The sequence below is a fragment of the Phyllostomus hastatus genome, unplaced genomic scaffold, assembly GCF_019186645.2.
Source record: "Phyllostomus hastatus isolate PE091 unplaced genomic scaffold, TTU_PhHast_1.1 phas_contig_283, whole genome shotgun sequence".
Lineage (NCBI taxonomy): Eukaryota > Metazoa > Chordata > Mammalia > Chiroptera > Phyllostomidae > Phyllostomus > Phyllostomus hastatus.
This window is the reverse complement of record NW_025333833.1, coordinates 11,131,185-11,149,556: the sequence shown is the minus strand read 5'-3', so window position 1 is coordinate 11,149,556 and position 18,372 is coordinate 11,131,185. Positions and strand designations below refer to the sequence as shown.

At 41.1% G+C, this 18,372-nt stretch overlaps 2 protein-coding genes across 4 annotated transcripts in view; one reads left to right on the top strand and one right to left on the bottom strand.

Annotated features, from left to right (window-relative positions):
* The first annotated feature begins 693 nt into the window (after positions 1–693).
* On the top strand, positions 694–14,289 carry SHCBP1L (SHC binding and spindle associated 1 like). Its single transcript, XM_045838618.1, has 10 exons — positions 694–1,219; positions 2,692–2,841; positions 4,462–4,676; positions 5,456–5,542; positions 5,614–5,832; positions 9,160–9,265; positions 10,325–10,478; positions 11,628–11,878; positions 12,701–12,823; positions 13,836–14,289. Exons 1-10 carry the CDS (start codon positions 818–820, stop codon positions 14,082–14,084), a joined length of 1,956 nt encoding a protein of 651 aa, XP_045694574.1. The 5' UTR covers positions 694–817; the 3' UTR covers positions 14,085–14,289.
* Positions 14,290–17,267: 2,978 nt separating this feature from the next.
* DHX9 (DExH-box helicase 9) overlaps positions 17,268–18,372 on the bottom strand; it is a 41,942-nt gene continuing 40,837 nt past the window's right edge. For all 3 annotated transcript variants that reach the window (XM_045838405.1, XM_045838406.1, XM_045838407.1), the window contains one exon: positions 17,268–17,892. In XM_045838405.1, coding sequence (XP_045694361.1) covers positions 17,520–17,892 — 373 coding nt within the window. In that variant the 3' untranslated portion in view covers positions 17,268–17,519. The remainder of the gene's footprint in view (positions 17,893–18,372) is intronic.

Sequence of the window (18,372 nt, the reverse complement as noted above, 5' to 3'; positions counted from 1 at the left end):
GTGAGAACTTTGAGCAGCACAAGACAGACTAACCTGTCCTTCTTGGCAGGAAGCGGCTGTCTTGTTTAAAATGTAAGGGACATTTTATGTTGGGAACCGTGTAATAGGCTGGGGAAACTCTAGGTCGCTCCGTTTGTCACTAGGGCTTCCGCTAGGAATAACCGGAGGGTTCCAAGTACCATCGCCGTTCAGTATAAACGTAAATTTTCTTTCAGGCTGTGTTGTGCAGAGAGGCGTGTGTAGTTGTAGGTGGCCCGTTTGTTAGGTCATGATGACCTGTAGGGGGACTCACAATCACCCACAAAAAGTACGGGGGCCCTAAGAAATTCTCCCGTGGGGTGAGAATTGTCTCACTGAGTGATTTCAAGGAGAGAGGGCTGGGGACACCGCACTGAAGCTCAACACTCTTTAATCCCACTCCACCCACCTGCCCAGAACCGCACCCCTCAATACTTCAGGCCCAAGCCCCGCCCTGCCACCCCGCCCCACCCAGGAGCCCCGCCCCCTCATCACACCCCGCCCTGCTCCCGCCACCATGCCCCGCCCCCGCAGCCACGCCCCACCCAAGGGCCACGCCCCCAACACCTCGTTCGAACCGCCCCTCCACCCCGCCCCGCCGCGCCCCGCCGCGCCCCCACAACATCCGTATCAATCCCCTGCACCCAGCCCCAGCACCCCATCCCCATCTCGCCTCCGGCGGGACCCCCTCGAGCCTCCGCGCTCGTTGCCGGCTCCCAGGACACAGCTCGCCCATTGGCCGGCGCGGCGCCGGGCGGGAAAGGTGCCAACGGCTGCAGCTGGCCCGCGGGGGGCGGAGATGGCGTCGGGGGCCCGGGCTGCGGGGCCCGAGGGCCGAACCGGGAGCCCCGGCAGGCGAGGCGAGAAGGCCGTCTCCGCGCCCGGCGGAGACGGGGCGGCGGCGGGGACGCTGAAGAGCAGGGCGTCCCCGGCGCGGTCGGTGGTGGCCTCCCCTCGACCAGTGAAGGCGAAGGCGGGCGGGGAGGCGGCCCGGCGGCGGCTGCAGCTCCTGCCGGCGACTCAGGCCCAGGGCCCGGGCGAGGGGGCGGCGGGGGAGGAAGGGGAGCCCCTTCCCTCTGTGCCCGAGGAGGCGCAGGCGGAGGCGCGGCCACTGCCCCCCATCTGCGTTTCCCCCATGAGGGGCATGTGGCGGGACGAAAAGGTGGCGCTGTATTGCGACCGGGTGCTGCAGGATTGTAAGGTGAGCATGAGAAGGGACCGGAATCCAGCACGGGACCCTTGCAGAGGGGAGGTGGGGGGTGAGCGGGGGAATTCGGGTACACCTCCCAGGGAGATGGGGGTGCAGAGGGCACAAAGGAAACGTGCATTCCAGAAAAACCAAATTACTCAACACTGATGCGCTTCGCACCTTATCAGGCTTACCCAGGCCCTGTCCTAAAGGAGTGACCATTCGATTTGCGTCAAACCGAACATTTGTCAGTTAAGGGGACAGCGCTCGTCGTGTTTCTTCCGGTTTTCCTAGAGCTTCCGAAAAACGTAGATAGGCCTCATCAGTGTCCGCGCATCTATCGCAGTTTTTTCATTTAGTAATTTGTGCCCAAACCTAGGGGTAAGAGTCCATAGCCCTGAGTTTTACGCTACCATACTAAAAATGTTTACACCCTAAGAATGTTCCCACCTATCAGTCGAGGGTGTGAAATGATGTTTTGAAGAGAAGATGTATACTGCACCTGGTAATACTGAATAGACCAAATATTGTATGTTTCTGACCTGTTTTGTTGTTTAAAAAGTCATAGCAGAAGAATTTATGTACCAGGATATTCGCTGCAGTGATATTTATAAGAATTAAAAATTAGACGCTCATTTCTAGCTACTGGAGCAGTGAAGAACTTGGGGCTTCATATAATGGAACACCATGCACCTGGAAAAGTTACATTTTCAATAACTATAGATATGCTTATGCTATAATGTTAAGTAGGAAAATGAGCAGACAAAACATTGATTCATATGTATGATGAATACATGGATGGAAAAAAGACTGGAAAGAAATACTATCAACAGTGGTTGTATTCTGGCTGCAAAGACTAGGTGTGATTTTGTTTTCCCTGTATTTTTTTTTTTGTATTTTTCAGAGTTTTCCATAGCTTAATTGTATTTTTTAATCCAAAATAATATTTTTAAAAACATCAATATCAGAAAACTGGGACAGTATTAATGACCAACTTTAATATTGAGGGTTGGAGAAGGCTAGGTCTCTTAAAGACATTGAAAAACATTTACCTAGATTATTGTGTCATTAATCAAACAGGGTCTAATGACTGAGTTTTCTAATAACTTACACTATCATCCTTGAGACAGCTGGATTTAAATTTTAAAAAAATCAAATGGGGAAATATTTATTGAATGTTTAACACATGCAGTTGTTATAGAGAATGGAGTGCTATTTTAAATTTCTATGCACTGCATATGTTTTGAATAGTTAAGTCATTACATCTTTAAAGTTCGGAGGAAATAACTTTTTAAATTTGATCATTACTATGTTCATATTTTCCATTAAATATAGGTTCATTTCAAATCTGTTCTTTTCCAGGCTTTTCACTATTGAAGAGTGTATTGGTGCCATGTTTAAAATAAAGATCAATAAACTTACATGCACATCTGAAAGTCCCTAGGATTTTACGTGTGGGTTTTGTGTTTCCGTGTTTTTGCTAGGCAGAAGATGCTGATGAGGCCATGAGTAAATACCTCTCAGAGAAATTAAAGTTGAGAGACAGATGGCTTGGGGTCTGGAAGACGAATCCCGAGTTATTCTTTGTGACGTATGAAGAAGCGTCCATCCCTTTTGTTGGTATACTGGTTGAGGTAAACAGTTTTTGCCCGCTCTTGGTTCTTTTGAGTGAAATTATCAGTCCTTTTTAAGACCAAAATATGACCCTATTAATTTGGGGCTTTGATACTGAGACAGAAGTTGACAAAAGCTTACTTATATTTTTAAGTTTGTAAGTTAATTAGTGTAAAAAGGTAAGAGGGTACATTAGCACGCATTTACCTATAATATAATTAAAATGTAATCCAGTAGTATCAGTTAGTATTTATTAGCCTAGTTTTAATTCTCAAATAACATAAAAATAACAAACGTATATATCTTAAAAATTAATCATTTTTAGGCTTTAACAAATTTGTGGCTTTTTTCCATCATTTCCTTTCTTCATTTAACTCAATTATGATATTCAGTTAGATAAGGAAAGAAGAAAAATGGATCCGGAAACTATAAGTATAATTTGAAATTTTTTAAATGAAAAGTACGCTTTTTAACATATCAACTTCCAAGCCTTCATCTGATAAGGTTTTGCTTTTCTATGTCTGTAGGTTACATATTGTAGCATATCTGATGTAAGTTTGATTCCCTTATTCATCACTACACATATTTACTTTTTGTGTGTTGGGGGGTAGAATATTTAAGTTCTCTTAACAAATTTCAATTATACAATATAATGTTATCAATCATAGGCACTATGTTATACATTAGATTCTCAAACATTATTCATCTTACAATGGAAAGTTTGTACCCTTTTGTAAAGGACAGAAAACTGTACTTGAACAACGATTAAAATTTTAAAAAAAGAAGAAAAAAGTGTGTACCCTTTTGCTAACTTGTTAATTTTAAAATTTTGTGTTGATACTTATATATTTTGAAAGTAATACTGTCAGTTCCGTGGTTCTCAAGCACTGGTTTGTCAGGCAAGCGCTGGGGGTTATCACTGTGTCTCGGTGAAATGAGCCAAGTAAAACAACATAGTGTACTGTTGATAAAGCTAAATTTTTTCAACTTGAAGAGTTACTCTTTGATTATGTCCTTTTACCTACTTTGTATTTGAATACAAATGATGTAATACAAATGATGTAATACAAATAGGATTTTTAAAAACATTCTTTCATGGCAAAATTAGTCCCCCCAAAACTTTAAATATTACTGTTCTATAAAATCTGAAAGTCTGGCAACTCAAACTTAGAAATAAATAATGTAGGAGATATGCAGTTCCTCTCATGAACCTTGAAAACTAATGTCTTTAAGAAATAGGGTTTCAAAAGTTATGTTGATATTTTACTTAATATTAACCTATAATTATCCTATATATTGATTGTTAGAGAAGTCATAGCATTTTTTTAAGATTTTAATTTATTTTTAGACAGAGGGGAAGGGAAGAAGAAAGAGAGGGAGAGAAACATTAATGTGTAGTTGCCTCTTACACGCCCCCTACTGGGGACCTGGCCTGCAACCCAGGCATGTGCCCTGACTGGGAATCGAACTGGCAAACCTTTGGTTCTCAGGGCAAAACTCAACCCACTGAGCCACACCAACCAGGTCAGTCATAAAAAAATTTTTTTAATGTTATAAATAGCTAACATATGGGAAAAAAAGACTTTGTGGTTTATTTTCATTTATAGTTACAAACACAAATTTTATAATATTTACTGTAGGTAACTTGTACACCACACCAAAGCTCAACATCTTGTTTCAAAGTGCCTGTTTCTGTTGCTGAGCCTTTTTCTTCTAATATTGCGAATATTCCAAGGGGTCTGGTTGATGAGATTTTAGAGGAGCTAGAGCACTGCGTGCCCCTCTTGGAAGTGCACCCTGTTGAAGGACAAGATTCTGAAATACGTGACATTGCTTTGGCCTTGGAAGTTGTCAGGTACTAGAGCTTTTTCCTTCTGAAAGCTACAATGATCATATTCGAAGTTTTGATTTAATGTGTAAGTTTTATTTATGCAAGTAGTTCATGAATATTTATTAATTTTTACTTACTGCTGAATTCATTTTGTCCATTTTTAATGAACACATTTGTAACTCCTAGTTAAAACATTCTCTTGTGAAGTAGTATACACAGGCGATAAAAGTTTGCTATTTTTCAGTATTACATTTCACAAAGATTGAATTAAGAATTTTAGTGATAAGTAATACTAAATTCTGTTCATATTTAAGCATCTTAAATATGTCAGATTTCATTTTTCACACTGAAGGGTATTTGTTACAAATACTAGATGTCATTCACAGTATGACTGCTTCTTACAATGGGGAACAATTTGAGAGAAGCTACCCATAAACTTGATACAGAACATTTAGAGGCATGTTTTTGTTTTTCTAATGCTTTCTTCCCCTCAATATGCAAATTTGATGATATCTTAAGGAGTTTTTTTGTATACAAAATAATAACCCAAATTTATGAAATCTGAAACCTGTAATTTACAATTCCACTCTAAGGAACATTATCTTATCCGTAGTAACCAAAGTAGAATCCAGATAATCAAGTTTTTAAACTTCACCTTTAATATTAGCTCTGAAATGTTAATGATTAAAAATGTTTTCTTAAGAGTTAAAATTCATATAAACAATCCTGACATCGGAATGTCCTTTCAATTTTAAATGTGGTACTCACTGCTTTTGACTGTTTTCATCTTAATTTGATCATAGGTTTTTTTATGACTTTCTCTGGAGAGACTGGGATGATGAAGAAAGTTCTGAGAATTATACTGCTCTGATTGAAGAAAGAATTAATTTGTAAGTATACACTAAAGCTTGTTCGGCACATTATATAAGATAAGCATTGTAATTATATCGATACTTTTCAGGTGGTGCGATATACAGGACGGAACAATACCTGGCCCTATAGCACAGCGTTTCAAAAAAACCTTGGAGAAATATAAAAACAAGCGTGTCGAGCTCATTGAGTATCAGAGCAACATTAAAGAAGACCCCTCTGCAGCGGAGGCCGTCGAGTGCTGGAAAAAATACTATGAGATAGTGATGCTCTGTGGACTACTGAAAATGTGGGAAGATTTACGCCTCCGGTAATAATTGCTCTGTTTTAAATGGAAACAAAAAAGACTACATGGTTATTCTTTAATTACATCACTTATATTTGTTACCCTAATTGATACGATTATGAAATTAAATGTCCAGTTTAGGAGTTAAACACAAGGTGCAACTACCAGTATTGGAAAATCATTTTTATATTAGCTGAATTAACTGCAATCTTTTTTTTTTAATTTGTCGATGTTTTCTCTTTGAAGTTTCTAGGTTTTTTTTAAAAAAGAGTATAATTATTTATTTAGAGAGAGGGGAAGGGAGGGGAAATGAGAGGGAGAGAAGCACTGATTTGTGAGAGGTGCATTGGTTGCCTCTCATATGCCCCCACTGGGGGCCTGACCCGCAGCCCAGGCATGTGCCCTGACCGGGAATTGAACTGATGACCTTTTGATTCTCAGGCTGGTACTCAATCCACTGAGCCACACCAGCCAGGACTCTTTTTTTTTTTTTTTTTAAATATAAAAACAATCTCTTAAATCTGGTCCTTTTCTTATCTTTCCTCTTTACTTTCTTGATTATGGCCAAAACATAAGAAAGGGGGGAGACTTCCTCCACACATAATATGCATAGTAAAGAGCTGAGTAATTTGGCTGCCTCATAATTTCTGCTTTTCTGACCAACATAAGTTGATAAGTTGTTTTTGATGATAAGACGATGTAGATTTAATCCATGTCATTCTCTTCCAGTAAAATGTAGATTTCTGTCTTCGTTTTAAATAGAGGGGAAACAAGAATTCTTTCTCTTGGTCTCCACATCAGTGGAAGATCTTGAATGGACCCAGATACCTTCTGATTAGCTCATACTAAATTGTGGCACCCCCTCTTTTGTGTCCTCCCTTTACTCATCCTTTGCCTTAGGAATTCTGAGCCACATTTTACTTATCTGTTGACTGTGAGCCTACATTTTTTTGTGTGTGTTTTCTCCCAAATTTGACCTCGTTTTCAGTCACTAAGAATCCCATTCTGGTGACTATAGCGTGTTTCCTTGTTATTGGGATTCCTGTGTAACAAAGCCTTGGGGTTACTTTGGAGAATCAATATAGATACGATTTTTGAAATCCACTTATCTAGACATGCAACTTCAACAAAAGTTGAATTTGAATATACCTTTTTGTCACTGGACTTTAGATTCCGGTGGCATAGGGCAACCCAGAGTTCGCTCATCTTAAAAGTTAGAGTCACAGTGAATCTGGTTCTGGGAGCAGTGGAGTGAGCTACTTGGCCAAACTCTTCCATCGATAACAATTATAAAATCTGGACAGAATTTATTAGAAGTATTCAACTATTTTAAGGCACTATGAAATGACTAAAAGCAGGCAGCAACAAAGAAAGTTTATCCCTGAAATGGATTTATCCTTGGAATGGGTAAGAAAAGGGAATTTGTGGCTTTTTGATCTAAGGTAATCACCAATTCTCACAGCTCCGGCAGCAAAACAAGCAGTTTCTAGGTGAGAAAGGACAGCGTTCAGGGCTGCCAGATCCCGGGGAAATTTAGGTGGGATATACTGAAAATAAAGAGATGCAGAGGGCAGGATCCGCGAACTGAGCATGCGCACTGCCATTTCAAGTCCCTGCCGGAGCACCGAGTGAACAGCGGGCGCCGCGGGGCGGAGGTTAGCTGGGGGCCAAGCTCGGAAGGAGGCTGGAGGTCGATCGAACTGAGCGGAAATGTCAGCTGCCTTGTACCTCGAGGGGAGGGGTTGGCATTCCAACTGTCTGGTAGAAGACAAGGTGACAATCCTCAGAAGAACGTAACACAATCCAAAGTTACTAAAATATATTACCCAAAACTTCCACTGTTTGACCAAAAATGACTGGACACACGAAGGAACCAGAATGTTCGTTAGATCCACACCCAGGAAAAAAGTATAAACTGATTGTGAGGTGTCCCGAGTGGTGGATTGACCAAAGAATTCAAAGCAGCTATCGTACGTGTGTTTAAAGGGTAAAAGGAAAACACGGTGTTACTCAGTCCATGGGAAATCTCAACAGAGAATGGAAACTAGTGAAAAGAACCAGAGATTTCCAGATTCATCTCGGGCATGTAAAGGGTCTGTGAGTTATCATGAACCATGCTTACAACAAGAAAAAAGGTTCCACAAAACTCAAAATGCTCCACAGGCCTAAATGTAAAAATACTATAAGACTTCTAGAATAAATCAAAAAACACTGATTTTAAAACTAGGATTGCATGATTACTGTTACTTCCTGAATGTAGGATGCTGCTTTGCACTTTGAGTGATTGTAATCGGGTATGTGGTGAAAAAGTAATGTACGAGTAGTTCCCTTTCTCAATATCAAAGCCACTTGTTTAAATACATATAAAAGTGCTAAGTGGATTTGATTTTGGAATGTTAAGTGAAATTTTTGCTGTGGAGGGCGTTGCTAATATGTTGGAATTCAAATTTTAATAACTTGCATAATAAATTCTTAGAACCAGTTTCCTGAAAATGTAAGCTTCACGAACATATTTGAAATATAGCATGAAACGTATCAGTACTAAAGCTGCACCCCAGTCAGGACCCAGCAGAATCAAAGTGCTACAGAGACCCCAGAGGTTCACACCCAAGGAGAGTAAGGGTAAATCTGCCTCTGTTGGAAAAGGAGTGCCCCTTTGACTGACAGTAATGGTAAAAGTTACACTCAATTTTTATGTTCTTTCTTTTGAGGACACTGCAATGATTACGAGTTAGAAAACAGGAACTGTAAAGAAAAGGAGAAAGAAGAGAAAGAATGGAATTATTTAGAAGTTCTGAATAGCAAACATAAGACAACTAGAGAGAAACTAGAATTGTTCTGGAGCCCACAGCTAACTATTTCTAAGGAGACCCTAGGCTTTGAAATAGTTCGTTAACATAGTATCTATGTATCTATGTTAATGAATTGTTTTAATGTTGTGTCTAACATTGAACACAGTATGTAAAATTAGACATGTCCCAAAACATTCTTAGGACTCAATATCACAGGCACAACCCACCTTGGCTTTGTGTGATTCCGCAGTTCAGTGGGTCATAAAAGTACAATTGGACAAACTTTCTACTGTATGGAAGAGTTGAGGGGTTGAGGTATTCACTGCACACAGACTCCAGGTACATGCCATGAAAATGCAGAGATTTTAGAGTTCAAGGGTATAGACACTCAGTTACCTAAACTACTATACTCATTCAGTGTTCTCCGATTGCTCACTGCTCTCAAAGAGCTTAAAGTTAGTGGAACCTACTTGTCCAAGATGCTCAGTACCAAGTTTTCACTTCCTCAGTTCAGGCCGAATCTGTTCTCATTGTTAATCCTGAATGTGTTCAACTCCAGAGTCCACGGACCGTTTTTCCCGAGAATTCTGAGGCGTCGGAAAGGAAGAAGAGAATTTGGAAAGACTATAACACACATTGTGGCGAAAGTGATGACGACGAACATGGTGAGAAACTCACTGCTCTTTCTTGCTCATTTCAGTTTAGCTGCGCATGATCAGAAAAGCAGCTCTTGAAAGGTAGGGTTCTTGTGCGACCCTTGGGTGCCTTATGTCCCCCATTGCGTCCAGCTCAGTGATTAGCAGTAACACAGACTTCGGAATAATAGAAACCTGGGTTTGATTCACACTTTTGCTTCTCAGTGTGTGTATGAGATTAGCTAAATTGCAAAGTTTCTCTCACTTCCTCATTTGTGAAAGGGAGTAATGAGGCCTATCCGGCATGGTCGTTAGGCTTAAGTGATTTTATATAAATCCTTTAGCAAATGCCTACCACAGAAGTACCAACTGCTATTATTATTACTGTTTTGTAGTTCAGATCCCAATAAAGTGTCATCGTTGCTCAGATTTTCCCTGTAATGCTACAGAATGCGGTACCTGTCTGACAGTGTGCCGGGTACAAAGGTGAATTGACTTCCCTTCCGTCTGTACTGCTGATTCTGTTGCTTCCTGACTTCTCAAAGACAGTGTGTTCTTTCTTGTATCTTCCCCCTTTCTTGAGCTGAAATTCACATAAAACTACCATTTTAAAGTGGACAGTTCAGTGAAATGTAGTACATTCACATGCCACCGCCATTTCTCTAGTCCCCAGACATTTTCGTCATCTCAAATAAAACCCCAAACCATGTAATCTCACTTAGTCTCAATTTCGTAACCTGTTAAAGAGGTAACAACACTTTACTTCACAGAACTGTGGTGACGCTTAGGAGATGACAGGTCAAGTTCAAAACGGGGCTTCTGGCACACAGTGTTCGATGGCTGTGATTGTAAAGAAAGTGATCATTATGATCATAATGTGATCATAAAGAAAGTCTCTTTCCATCACTCCCTGAAATGATGGACGATACTGGGAACATTTAACATAAATGCATGTAATAATTACAGTGTATTTGTTATAACCAGTACAAGGTAAGTCTTGGGGAAAGCAGGTTATCAGTAAGGAACTGATTAAAATGACCTCAGTCTGACCTGTTGCTGAAGGTACACTGTTTCATTTCTCCTCCGCAGGTAAAGGACTTATCCTCAGACACGTTTCTCCAGCAGCACGACGACTTGGATTTGGCTCTGGATAGCTGCTACAGTGGAGACACTGTAGTTGTTTTCCCAGGAGAATATCAAGCTGTAAATCTTGCTTTGTTGACGGACGACATCATCATAAAGGGTTAGCAGGGCGTTCTCCTGTGCTGTCTTTTCATGGCAATGTGTACTGACAGATTGTATTATTGTAAACATGGTTTATCAAATTACTAGAAATTAGAACAGTTTCTTTTTCACAAAAATCCCTTATGTGCCTTTCACAAACGAGGCTTTTCTCACGTGTTCATGGTCTGGTGTCCATGCCAGAGGCCCTGTTTGGGCCTGCTGGACCAGAGCGGATCCTTGAGACCCCGTTCCCCCGACAGTACAGCCGGGTCTCAGAACAGGATCTGAACCCCCAAAATAAGAACCTGTTCACGATATTTTCTATTAGCGTCATCTGCATTTTTACTGAACAGCTTCCTTCCCATCTGTCCCCACTGCACTTCCTATCACTTTAGCGGGACCCCCAATGTAAGGCTGTATTACAATATACTCAGCATTTTCTCGAGTTAATTCATATGAAAACTTACTAAAACAGAAGTAGAAAAGCATAGTTTACTTTTTCTTAAGGTTCTGAACATACTTAGTAACTTTAATTCAGCCCTGTCTGGCCAAAAGAACAAGTAACTTCAACTTTGCCTGTCTACATAAAAACTGAGCAAACTTTTCACTAGGTTTTGATGACTGTAATCAGTATGTTACTATGTGGATAATAAGATCATATGTGTAATTCAAAAGTTTTGTACCTTCTCGAAGACTGAGCCCTTTATTTTTGGACTGATGTTACATTTAGATGATTGCTTTGACTACTCTAGAGCAAAACTATGGGTGTGATTACATTAATCTTGTAACCTAATTCAAGGATTCTCTGCCAGTCTTTTTTAGTATGGGAATTTACAAAGATTTTAAAACTAGGTTATGGTAAGGTACTTTTTGTGTCTTAACATATTGTACATGACTGCTGATTATATAATTTAGGGAAATACACAGTGGAAAGAGTATGTTAAATACCATAAGTAGATTTGGATTAAGTATAAATCAAAAATCTGACATCAAAATAAGGACAAAAGATTACAGGATAGGTAAGTATCTAATTAGTTAGCAATGGAATAATTATACATGTTACTTTTTAAAACTATATGCAAAGAAAAACAGTATTATTGAATAACCAAAGGCTTCAAACTTTGGGATTACTGATTTAATTATATGTATCTTTGTTCCTATGATTCAGGAGTTGGGAAGAGAGAGGAGATTAGAATTACTTCTGAGCCTTCTCATGACAGTTTTGTGGTGTCCAAAGCTGATAATGTGAAACTAATGCATCTGTCTTTGATACAACAAGGGACAGTTGATGGTATTGTGGTGGTGGAGTCTGGTCACATGACTCTAGAGAACTGTGTGTTAAAATGTGAAGGAACAGGAGTGTGTGTTCTGACAGGGGCTGCTTTGACACTCACAGACAGTGAGATAACTGGTGCCCAGGTACTGCATTTTAACGACTACGGCTTTCTATGACTGTAGATAACTTTGCGCGACCTTAACATGCAAACAAAGGGTGGCAATTACTCCATCTTTGAATTCAATTATAATCAAGCTTAGAAACTAATGAAAATAAACAAAATGAGGACAACAATGTCACAGTATGCTTAAGACAAGTGAACTGCCTAAGTTCAAAGTAGGGAATTATTAGCTTTGTGTTGTGATTTTTTTTTAAAAAAGTGCAGGAATCAGAGGCTATCAGGCAGATCATGAATCAGTTTCCTGATGGTAAAGAAACAGGACTTGCAGGCTGTCAGACACCGCTGCCAGGTGCTGTGACAGCTCCTAACAGTTCTGGTCTCCGGGCAACAGTCACAGAGGTCATTAAAGGGCTGGAAAATTGAATGAGAAACAAAATTAAAAGCAGACAAATGAGAGGATCTGTAATAGAATGATTCTTTTCTTCCTTTCCACTAAAATGAGTACATAGACTTTAGCAACATTGTGAGGGATTTAGAGTACATATAAGCAAATTTTTATAACTGAGAATTGCTTAAAGAAGTTTTTGACCCTCTTTCTGGAGACTTCATTTGGGTGCAACAGCAATGTAATGGACCATGTGACTTCTTTGTAGGCCCAAGAGTTTCCTAACAGAGACAATAGTTTTCCACATTTTTAGAACATCTATACAATAAACTTGCACTACTGTGTATTTTCATGTAACTTAAGTGTGTTTACATTGTTAACATAGAATTACTGCTTTGAAATCTAGAGAAAATTTTAGAGGTGTGTTTTAAAGATAGTTTTACTGCTTTTTATTGACAGGGTGCTGGTGTTGAACTGTATCCTGGGAGTATGGCCGTTCTGGAAAGGAATGAAATTCACCACTGTAACACCCTCGGAACCAGTGACGGTTCAAAAAGCACCTTAGGTGGAGTTAGTATGAAGGTATTCCCATGTTTCTTCATAGAGAATTATTACATACTAAAATATTAGTTTTAGTCTTAAAATTTTAGTCTAAGTGCCAGCCTGGCTGGCGTAGCTCCGTGGATTGAGCGAGGGCTGCAAACCAAAGTGTCGCAGGTTCGATTCCCAGCCAGGGCACATGCCTGGGTTGCAGGCCACGGCCCCCAGCAACCGCACATTGATGTTTCTCTCTCTCTCTTTCTCCCTCCCTTCCCTCTCTAAAAATAAATAAATAAAATCTTTAAAAAAAATTTAGTCTAAGTGTTATCATTGCCTTGGAAAATAGCACAAATAATTATAATATGGTTTAAATGATGGCTGGTAGGAAGTAAGTTTAGTTTTACAATTAATGATTTCAACTTGAATCCTCAGCAGATAAGTTTGAATATGAGAAAGTGGGCAAGTTAGCGCTTACAAAAATGTTTTAGATTCATCATTGAGCAGGCGTATAATACATTTTGTGAAATAAAGCAAACTAAGAGAATAATAAATATACTAAAGTATTTTCTTACTTTCAAACTTTGTAAAATAACGAGCCAAGTGAAACATTGACAGCATGACTTGTGAGATTCCTTCCCATCCCTGTCCACTCCTGTAACTCCTACCTTCCTAGGCCCCTCCCTAGACTCATGGAATGAGGCTTCTCCACAGAAATCTAGTTTATATATCATTAGTTGAAATTACGTTTATCATTTTAATTATCTGAAATCATTGAATATCTTCCTTTTTCTCAGGTTATATTGAAAGTAGCTTCATGGGATACTGCTATAATCCCATCTAGATTCAGTTTATCAATAACTGATACATTGAAAACCTCATTAAGCATTTTTGCAGTTAATATTACAGTAATCCAGTGTGAGGAAAATAACTTGTTCAGAACTGAGATTCTCTTGTCTTAAGGAAATGTGTAAACCCAAGAATAAGCTCTAGAGTTTATGACATGTTCATTAGTTCTTATTTTTGTAGAAACTGAAAAACTCATTTGCTTCAACAGGTTCTTCCTGCGCCCAAACTGAAGATGACTAACAACCACATTCACAGCAACAGCGGCTACGGCGTGAGCATTAATCAGCCCGCGGAACAGTTCTTCATCGTGGAAGAAGCCCTCAACAAAGGCGCTGCCTCCGGCGACAAAAAAGATGAGACGGTGCTGTCCAGGGTCATGCACAGCCTGAACCTGGAAATGAGCGACAACAAGATAGAGGCCAACTCGAAGGGGGACATCCGAGTGGTCACGAGTTAGCGCGCCGGGCTTGCGTCAGAGGCTCATGCTCCAGAGGGACGGCCGCCTGTTAAATCTCGCCCCCCGCGGGAAGGGTAGTTTGAATTAAATCCCAAACTTATTAAAAATATTTCAACATTTTAATGCTTTCTCACTGAATGATCCTTAAGATTTTCTAAGTAAGTTTTGAAATGTAACTCAATAAAACTCACCCTTTTAAGTGTAATATATAACTCAGTGGTCATTAGTGTATTTTTAGTCAATGTACCACCATCGTAACTAACTCCAAAAACAAATGTGCTTTTAGACGCTGATTTCAAATACTCTTAGTCGTTAGGTGTTCTATGCGGAGAATGGAAAGACGACGGTAAGAGAGCACGATATGTAACATAGGCTCAGGTTCAAAGGCAGGAAGCAAGGAAATCAAAAAGGGGGAGCAATATCAAGATGCATTTCTCCTTCATGTTCAAGAAGTCCAGAGGCGTCAGTATAGGGCTAGCGCACGTTCCATGTGGCTACTTGGTATGGGGCTGGTAGGAGGAGGTGTTCCACACTTGACATTCACATTTCTTCTATTGTTAACACTGCGTGGTTTCCATTCAAAATCACATGGTCCGACGTGGCAATGGTTGCTCAAGTCATTGTCTAAGTTCCAGCGAGGCAGGAGGGACCGGGCCTTCCCTTCAAGTCACACACACTGTTTCGACCGTCCTGCCTCTCCACAGCTAGGGTCCAATCACCTGGCTTCACCCGACCGCAAATAAGGCAGGAAATAAAATCTTGAAATTGGATGGCCATGTGTCCTCTAAAAGGGAGTTTGTTTCTAAGAAAATCTTTTCCACAAAGTAAACTTGTATTGACCTTTGAATATGAAAGGAAATAAACACTCACAACTTTTCCTTCCTCAACTTGCCTTTTACTTCGTAACCCAGCGAAAGCGACCCTGTGTTGCCGCTGTCTCCTGAGGCCCAGTTGAGAAAGACCTAGTTGTCCTTCAGTGTTGAGTGTGAGTGACACAAGCAGTAACTCCAGGGGCTGTCTCTGGAGGCCTTAACGAGAATAATCAGCAGTGATTTTAATGAGCTGTAGGAGCGGGGCCTTTCCTTTCCAGGCCCCTCCCTCCACCCCGGTTTTGGCTTCAGGAGCAGGTGACAGGCCCTTCGAGAGCAGAAAGCAGCAGCCCCGTGCGAGCAAACTTCTCGCTCACTGGCCATCTGCCTCTCTGTTGCTATGATTAGAGGAGCAAGAGACACCCCGACACCCCCAGTCAGTGTGCAGGCACGTTATCTTAGAACCAGAAAGCAGTGAACTTGAGGACAGGTGTCTTAATTTTTCCAAAGTATTAACGTGGTAAATGAGAAAACTAGGTATTACACTTTTAGTGATTAGGTGTTTCAAGTCCCATGAGTCTATACTACTCGAAATTTTCATTTAAAAATTTTGTTACATGCCTTTTGGCAGAGTCCATAGCTTCCACATTTTTAGAAAAGCCTCTCAATTCCCAGAAGCTTAAGACGTTTTCACAACGCGTACAAGGAGCACGAGAAGGCGAGCTCCACTGATGAGGCTCTAGGTTCAGCGTGGCCGTGGAGTGCGGCAGCGGAGAGCAGGAAGTGAAGGCGAAGGTGTTCAGCCCTTATCCGGAGGCAACAGGGGCCACTGGTTTAGGCCAGGAGGGCAAGGGGTGGGGTGGGGTGGGTATTAGATTGGTGTGGGAATGGGTCCTTCAGCGGAGTGTGCAGGATGCACTGCAGACAGGACTGCAGGCAGCAGAGGTCAGCTAGGAGGCTGCTGTTGCATCATCATACACCCAAACTAATGGTTTCTGGAACAGAATATAGGCAGATGCTTCATCAAAGCACAACTGAAAGGTGTTTTAGAAGAACTAGATGAAGTGACACACACGTGGCTTTGTTCATTAAGTAACTGGAACCCCTGTAATAAAAAAACCAAACCAGAACAGTTGAATAGGGAGCAGAGTTGAGGACATGGAGAGGGCTTCCTTCAGCTTGGTGGTGGCTGACCCTTGAGCACCCGTCTTTGAACTGCAGTTCCACGTAGATTTCCCAACAGTCAGCCCTCTACCCCGAGGTTTCACGTTCACAGATTCAACCAGCCACGGATCAAAACCAGTTATTTCCAGGTGCAGAGGGCTGAGTGTATGCAGTGTTCTATGTCCTTTTGTACAGAGGGTTTGGGCACCTTCAGGTTTGTGGTATCAGCAGGGGAGGGGTGTCCATATGACTGGTTCCCCATGGATGGACACGAAAAGTTGTGTATTTTTGACTGTGTTGAGGGGTCAGCACCCCTGACCTGTGTTGTTCAAGGGTCAACTGTACTGAGGGTTTTTTTTTTTTAAATTTCAGTGGACATTTAAGCAGAAATGTATGTTCAGTAAGTACTGTTTACTACTGCTGTAAGTAGCAGTCCGATGCTCAGAAAGGAAATCTCAGTCGCAGGAATACAGATCTGGACCCATTGGCTTACTGACGGCAACTGCTGAAGGTCAGCTCATGAAAATGCAGACCGAGGACTTTGAAAAGGACGTGAAAGCAAAATAACTTGCCCGAGGCCACCCAAGTGTCAGAAAGCAGCTTTATTGTATGAGCCCAAGTTCTGTTTGATCTAAAGCCTGTGTAATCTCTACTAAAAATATGTAAAAATCCATTGGAAACTGTCAAGTGTTATAAGTATATAAACATCCCTGTTAAGATAAACTAGCTTAACAAGTATCTGCTGAAACACATGCACATTAATGTAGGTAGAGTTAATTGTCAAAAACATAAACTTCATGCACTGGTGAAGTTTACCTTCATTCTCTGCCTAAATATAAACTTAAAGAGTTTTGTGGGCTAATTTTTAATTCGAATTGTAATTAACTTTTGCATTGGGAACTTAGAGAATGCTGACACTGGCTTTACATTTTTCAAAGACAAAGTTTGGGGAAAAGCCAAAATGTTCAGCCCCAGGTCAAAAGTCTTATCATCATTCAGACGCAGTGGTCCACGTGAATGGTACACTTACTGGCCAGTATTTTTTGCAAGACACTTTTCGAACAGCACCGTTATTCCTCTGACATTTAAAAACTAACAGGTGTCACTGGCACTGTAAAATTATTCTGTGTAAGATCAATAATTACACTACCAGTGTTCAGCTAATACTTTATTTTCTATTGTATTCAACTAAAGTCAAGAAAATATCAAGTTAATTTCAAAGGCAAATCTTTAATCCTTAAAGAAAAAAAAATACAAACTGTGGTACTTTAGTAATAGAGTGTATTTTACATAATATAAACAAAAGCACTAATGTATCTATATGCTTGGTTTCCTTAAGCTACAATGAAGCACAGAATGGGGGAAGTGGGTTTACTTATTAACAGCAAATAAACAACTTGGGAAAACAGGTCACATGCATTTGTCGTCTACTGTCTACGAATGGGCACCAATGTAACCAAGCTTAATAGCCACCCCCACCTCTTCCTTGCCCAAAGTAGCCACTCCCATAGCCCCCCCTGCCCCCTCCTTGCTGGAACCCTCCGGACCCTCTGTAGTCTCCTCCTGCACCCCCTCTGTAGCCACCTCGGGAACCTCCTCTATAGCCTCCCCGAAAGTTGGAGCCGCCACCATAGCCGCTGCCTCCGTAGCCTCCACCACCATAGCCTCCACCACCTCTGTAGCCTCCGCCACCATAGCCGCCGCCGCCGCCGTAGCCCCCACTGCCGTAGCCGCCAGTGCCGTAGCCTCCGCCGCCGTAACTGGAGCCTCCCCTTCTATATCCGCCTCCATTGTCGTATCGGGCCATCTTGGGAGGACGCGGGCCATCTCCGTACCTAAGAAGAGCACAAAGCCACTACTTCAGCAAAGTGTCCTTAACACTCCTCAACTAGTCACAAAATAAAAACATTCAGTCACATTTGAAATGTAACACATGAAGGAATAAAGCCAATTACATAAACATAAACTGAAATGAAATAAATCTGCTACTCCAAAACAGACACAGGAGAAGGCACCAACTGTAATCATCTGTTTTTCTAAAGTTCTTTCTGGTTCATTCTCAAAAATCTTCAAGTCTGGCAGTATATTCTTACAACTTTAAGATAGTTTGCTTCCACTCAGCTCAACTATATATAGCATTCTCTTTTAAAATAAAAATGTTATTTATTTTTAGAGAAGGGAAAGAAGGGACAAAGAGGGAGAGAAACATCAACATGTGGTTGCCTCTCTTACGCCCCCTACTGGGAACCTGGCCCACAGCCCAAGCTGGGAATTAAACCAGCGACCTTCTGGTTTGCAGGCTGGCATGCAATTCA

Bases quoted from the DNA above. Each gene is read 5' to 3' on its own strand.
- SHCBP1L (XM_045838618.1), top strand. From the start codon at position 818: ATGGCGTCGGGGGCCCGGGCTGCGGGGCCCGAGGGCCGAACCGGGAGC. The intron at 5,833-9,159 runs GTAATAATTGCT...GTTCAACTCCAG, and splicing joins TGGGAAGATTTACGCCTCCG to AGTCCACGGACCGTTTTTCC. The intron at 11,879-12,700 runs GTACTGCATTTT...TTTTATTGACAG, and splicing joins GTGAGATAACTGGTGCCCAG to GGTGCTGGTGTTGAACTGTA.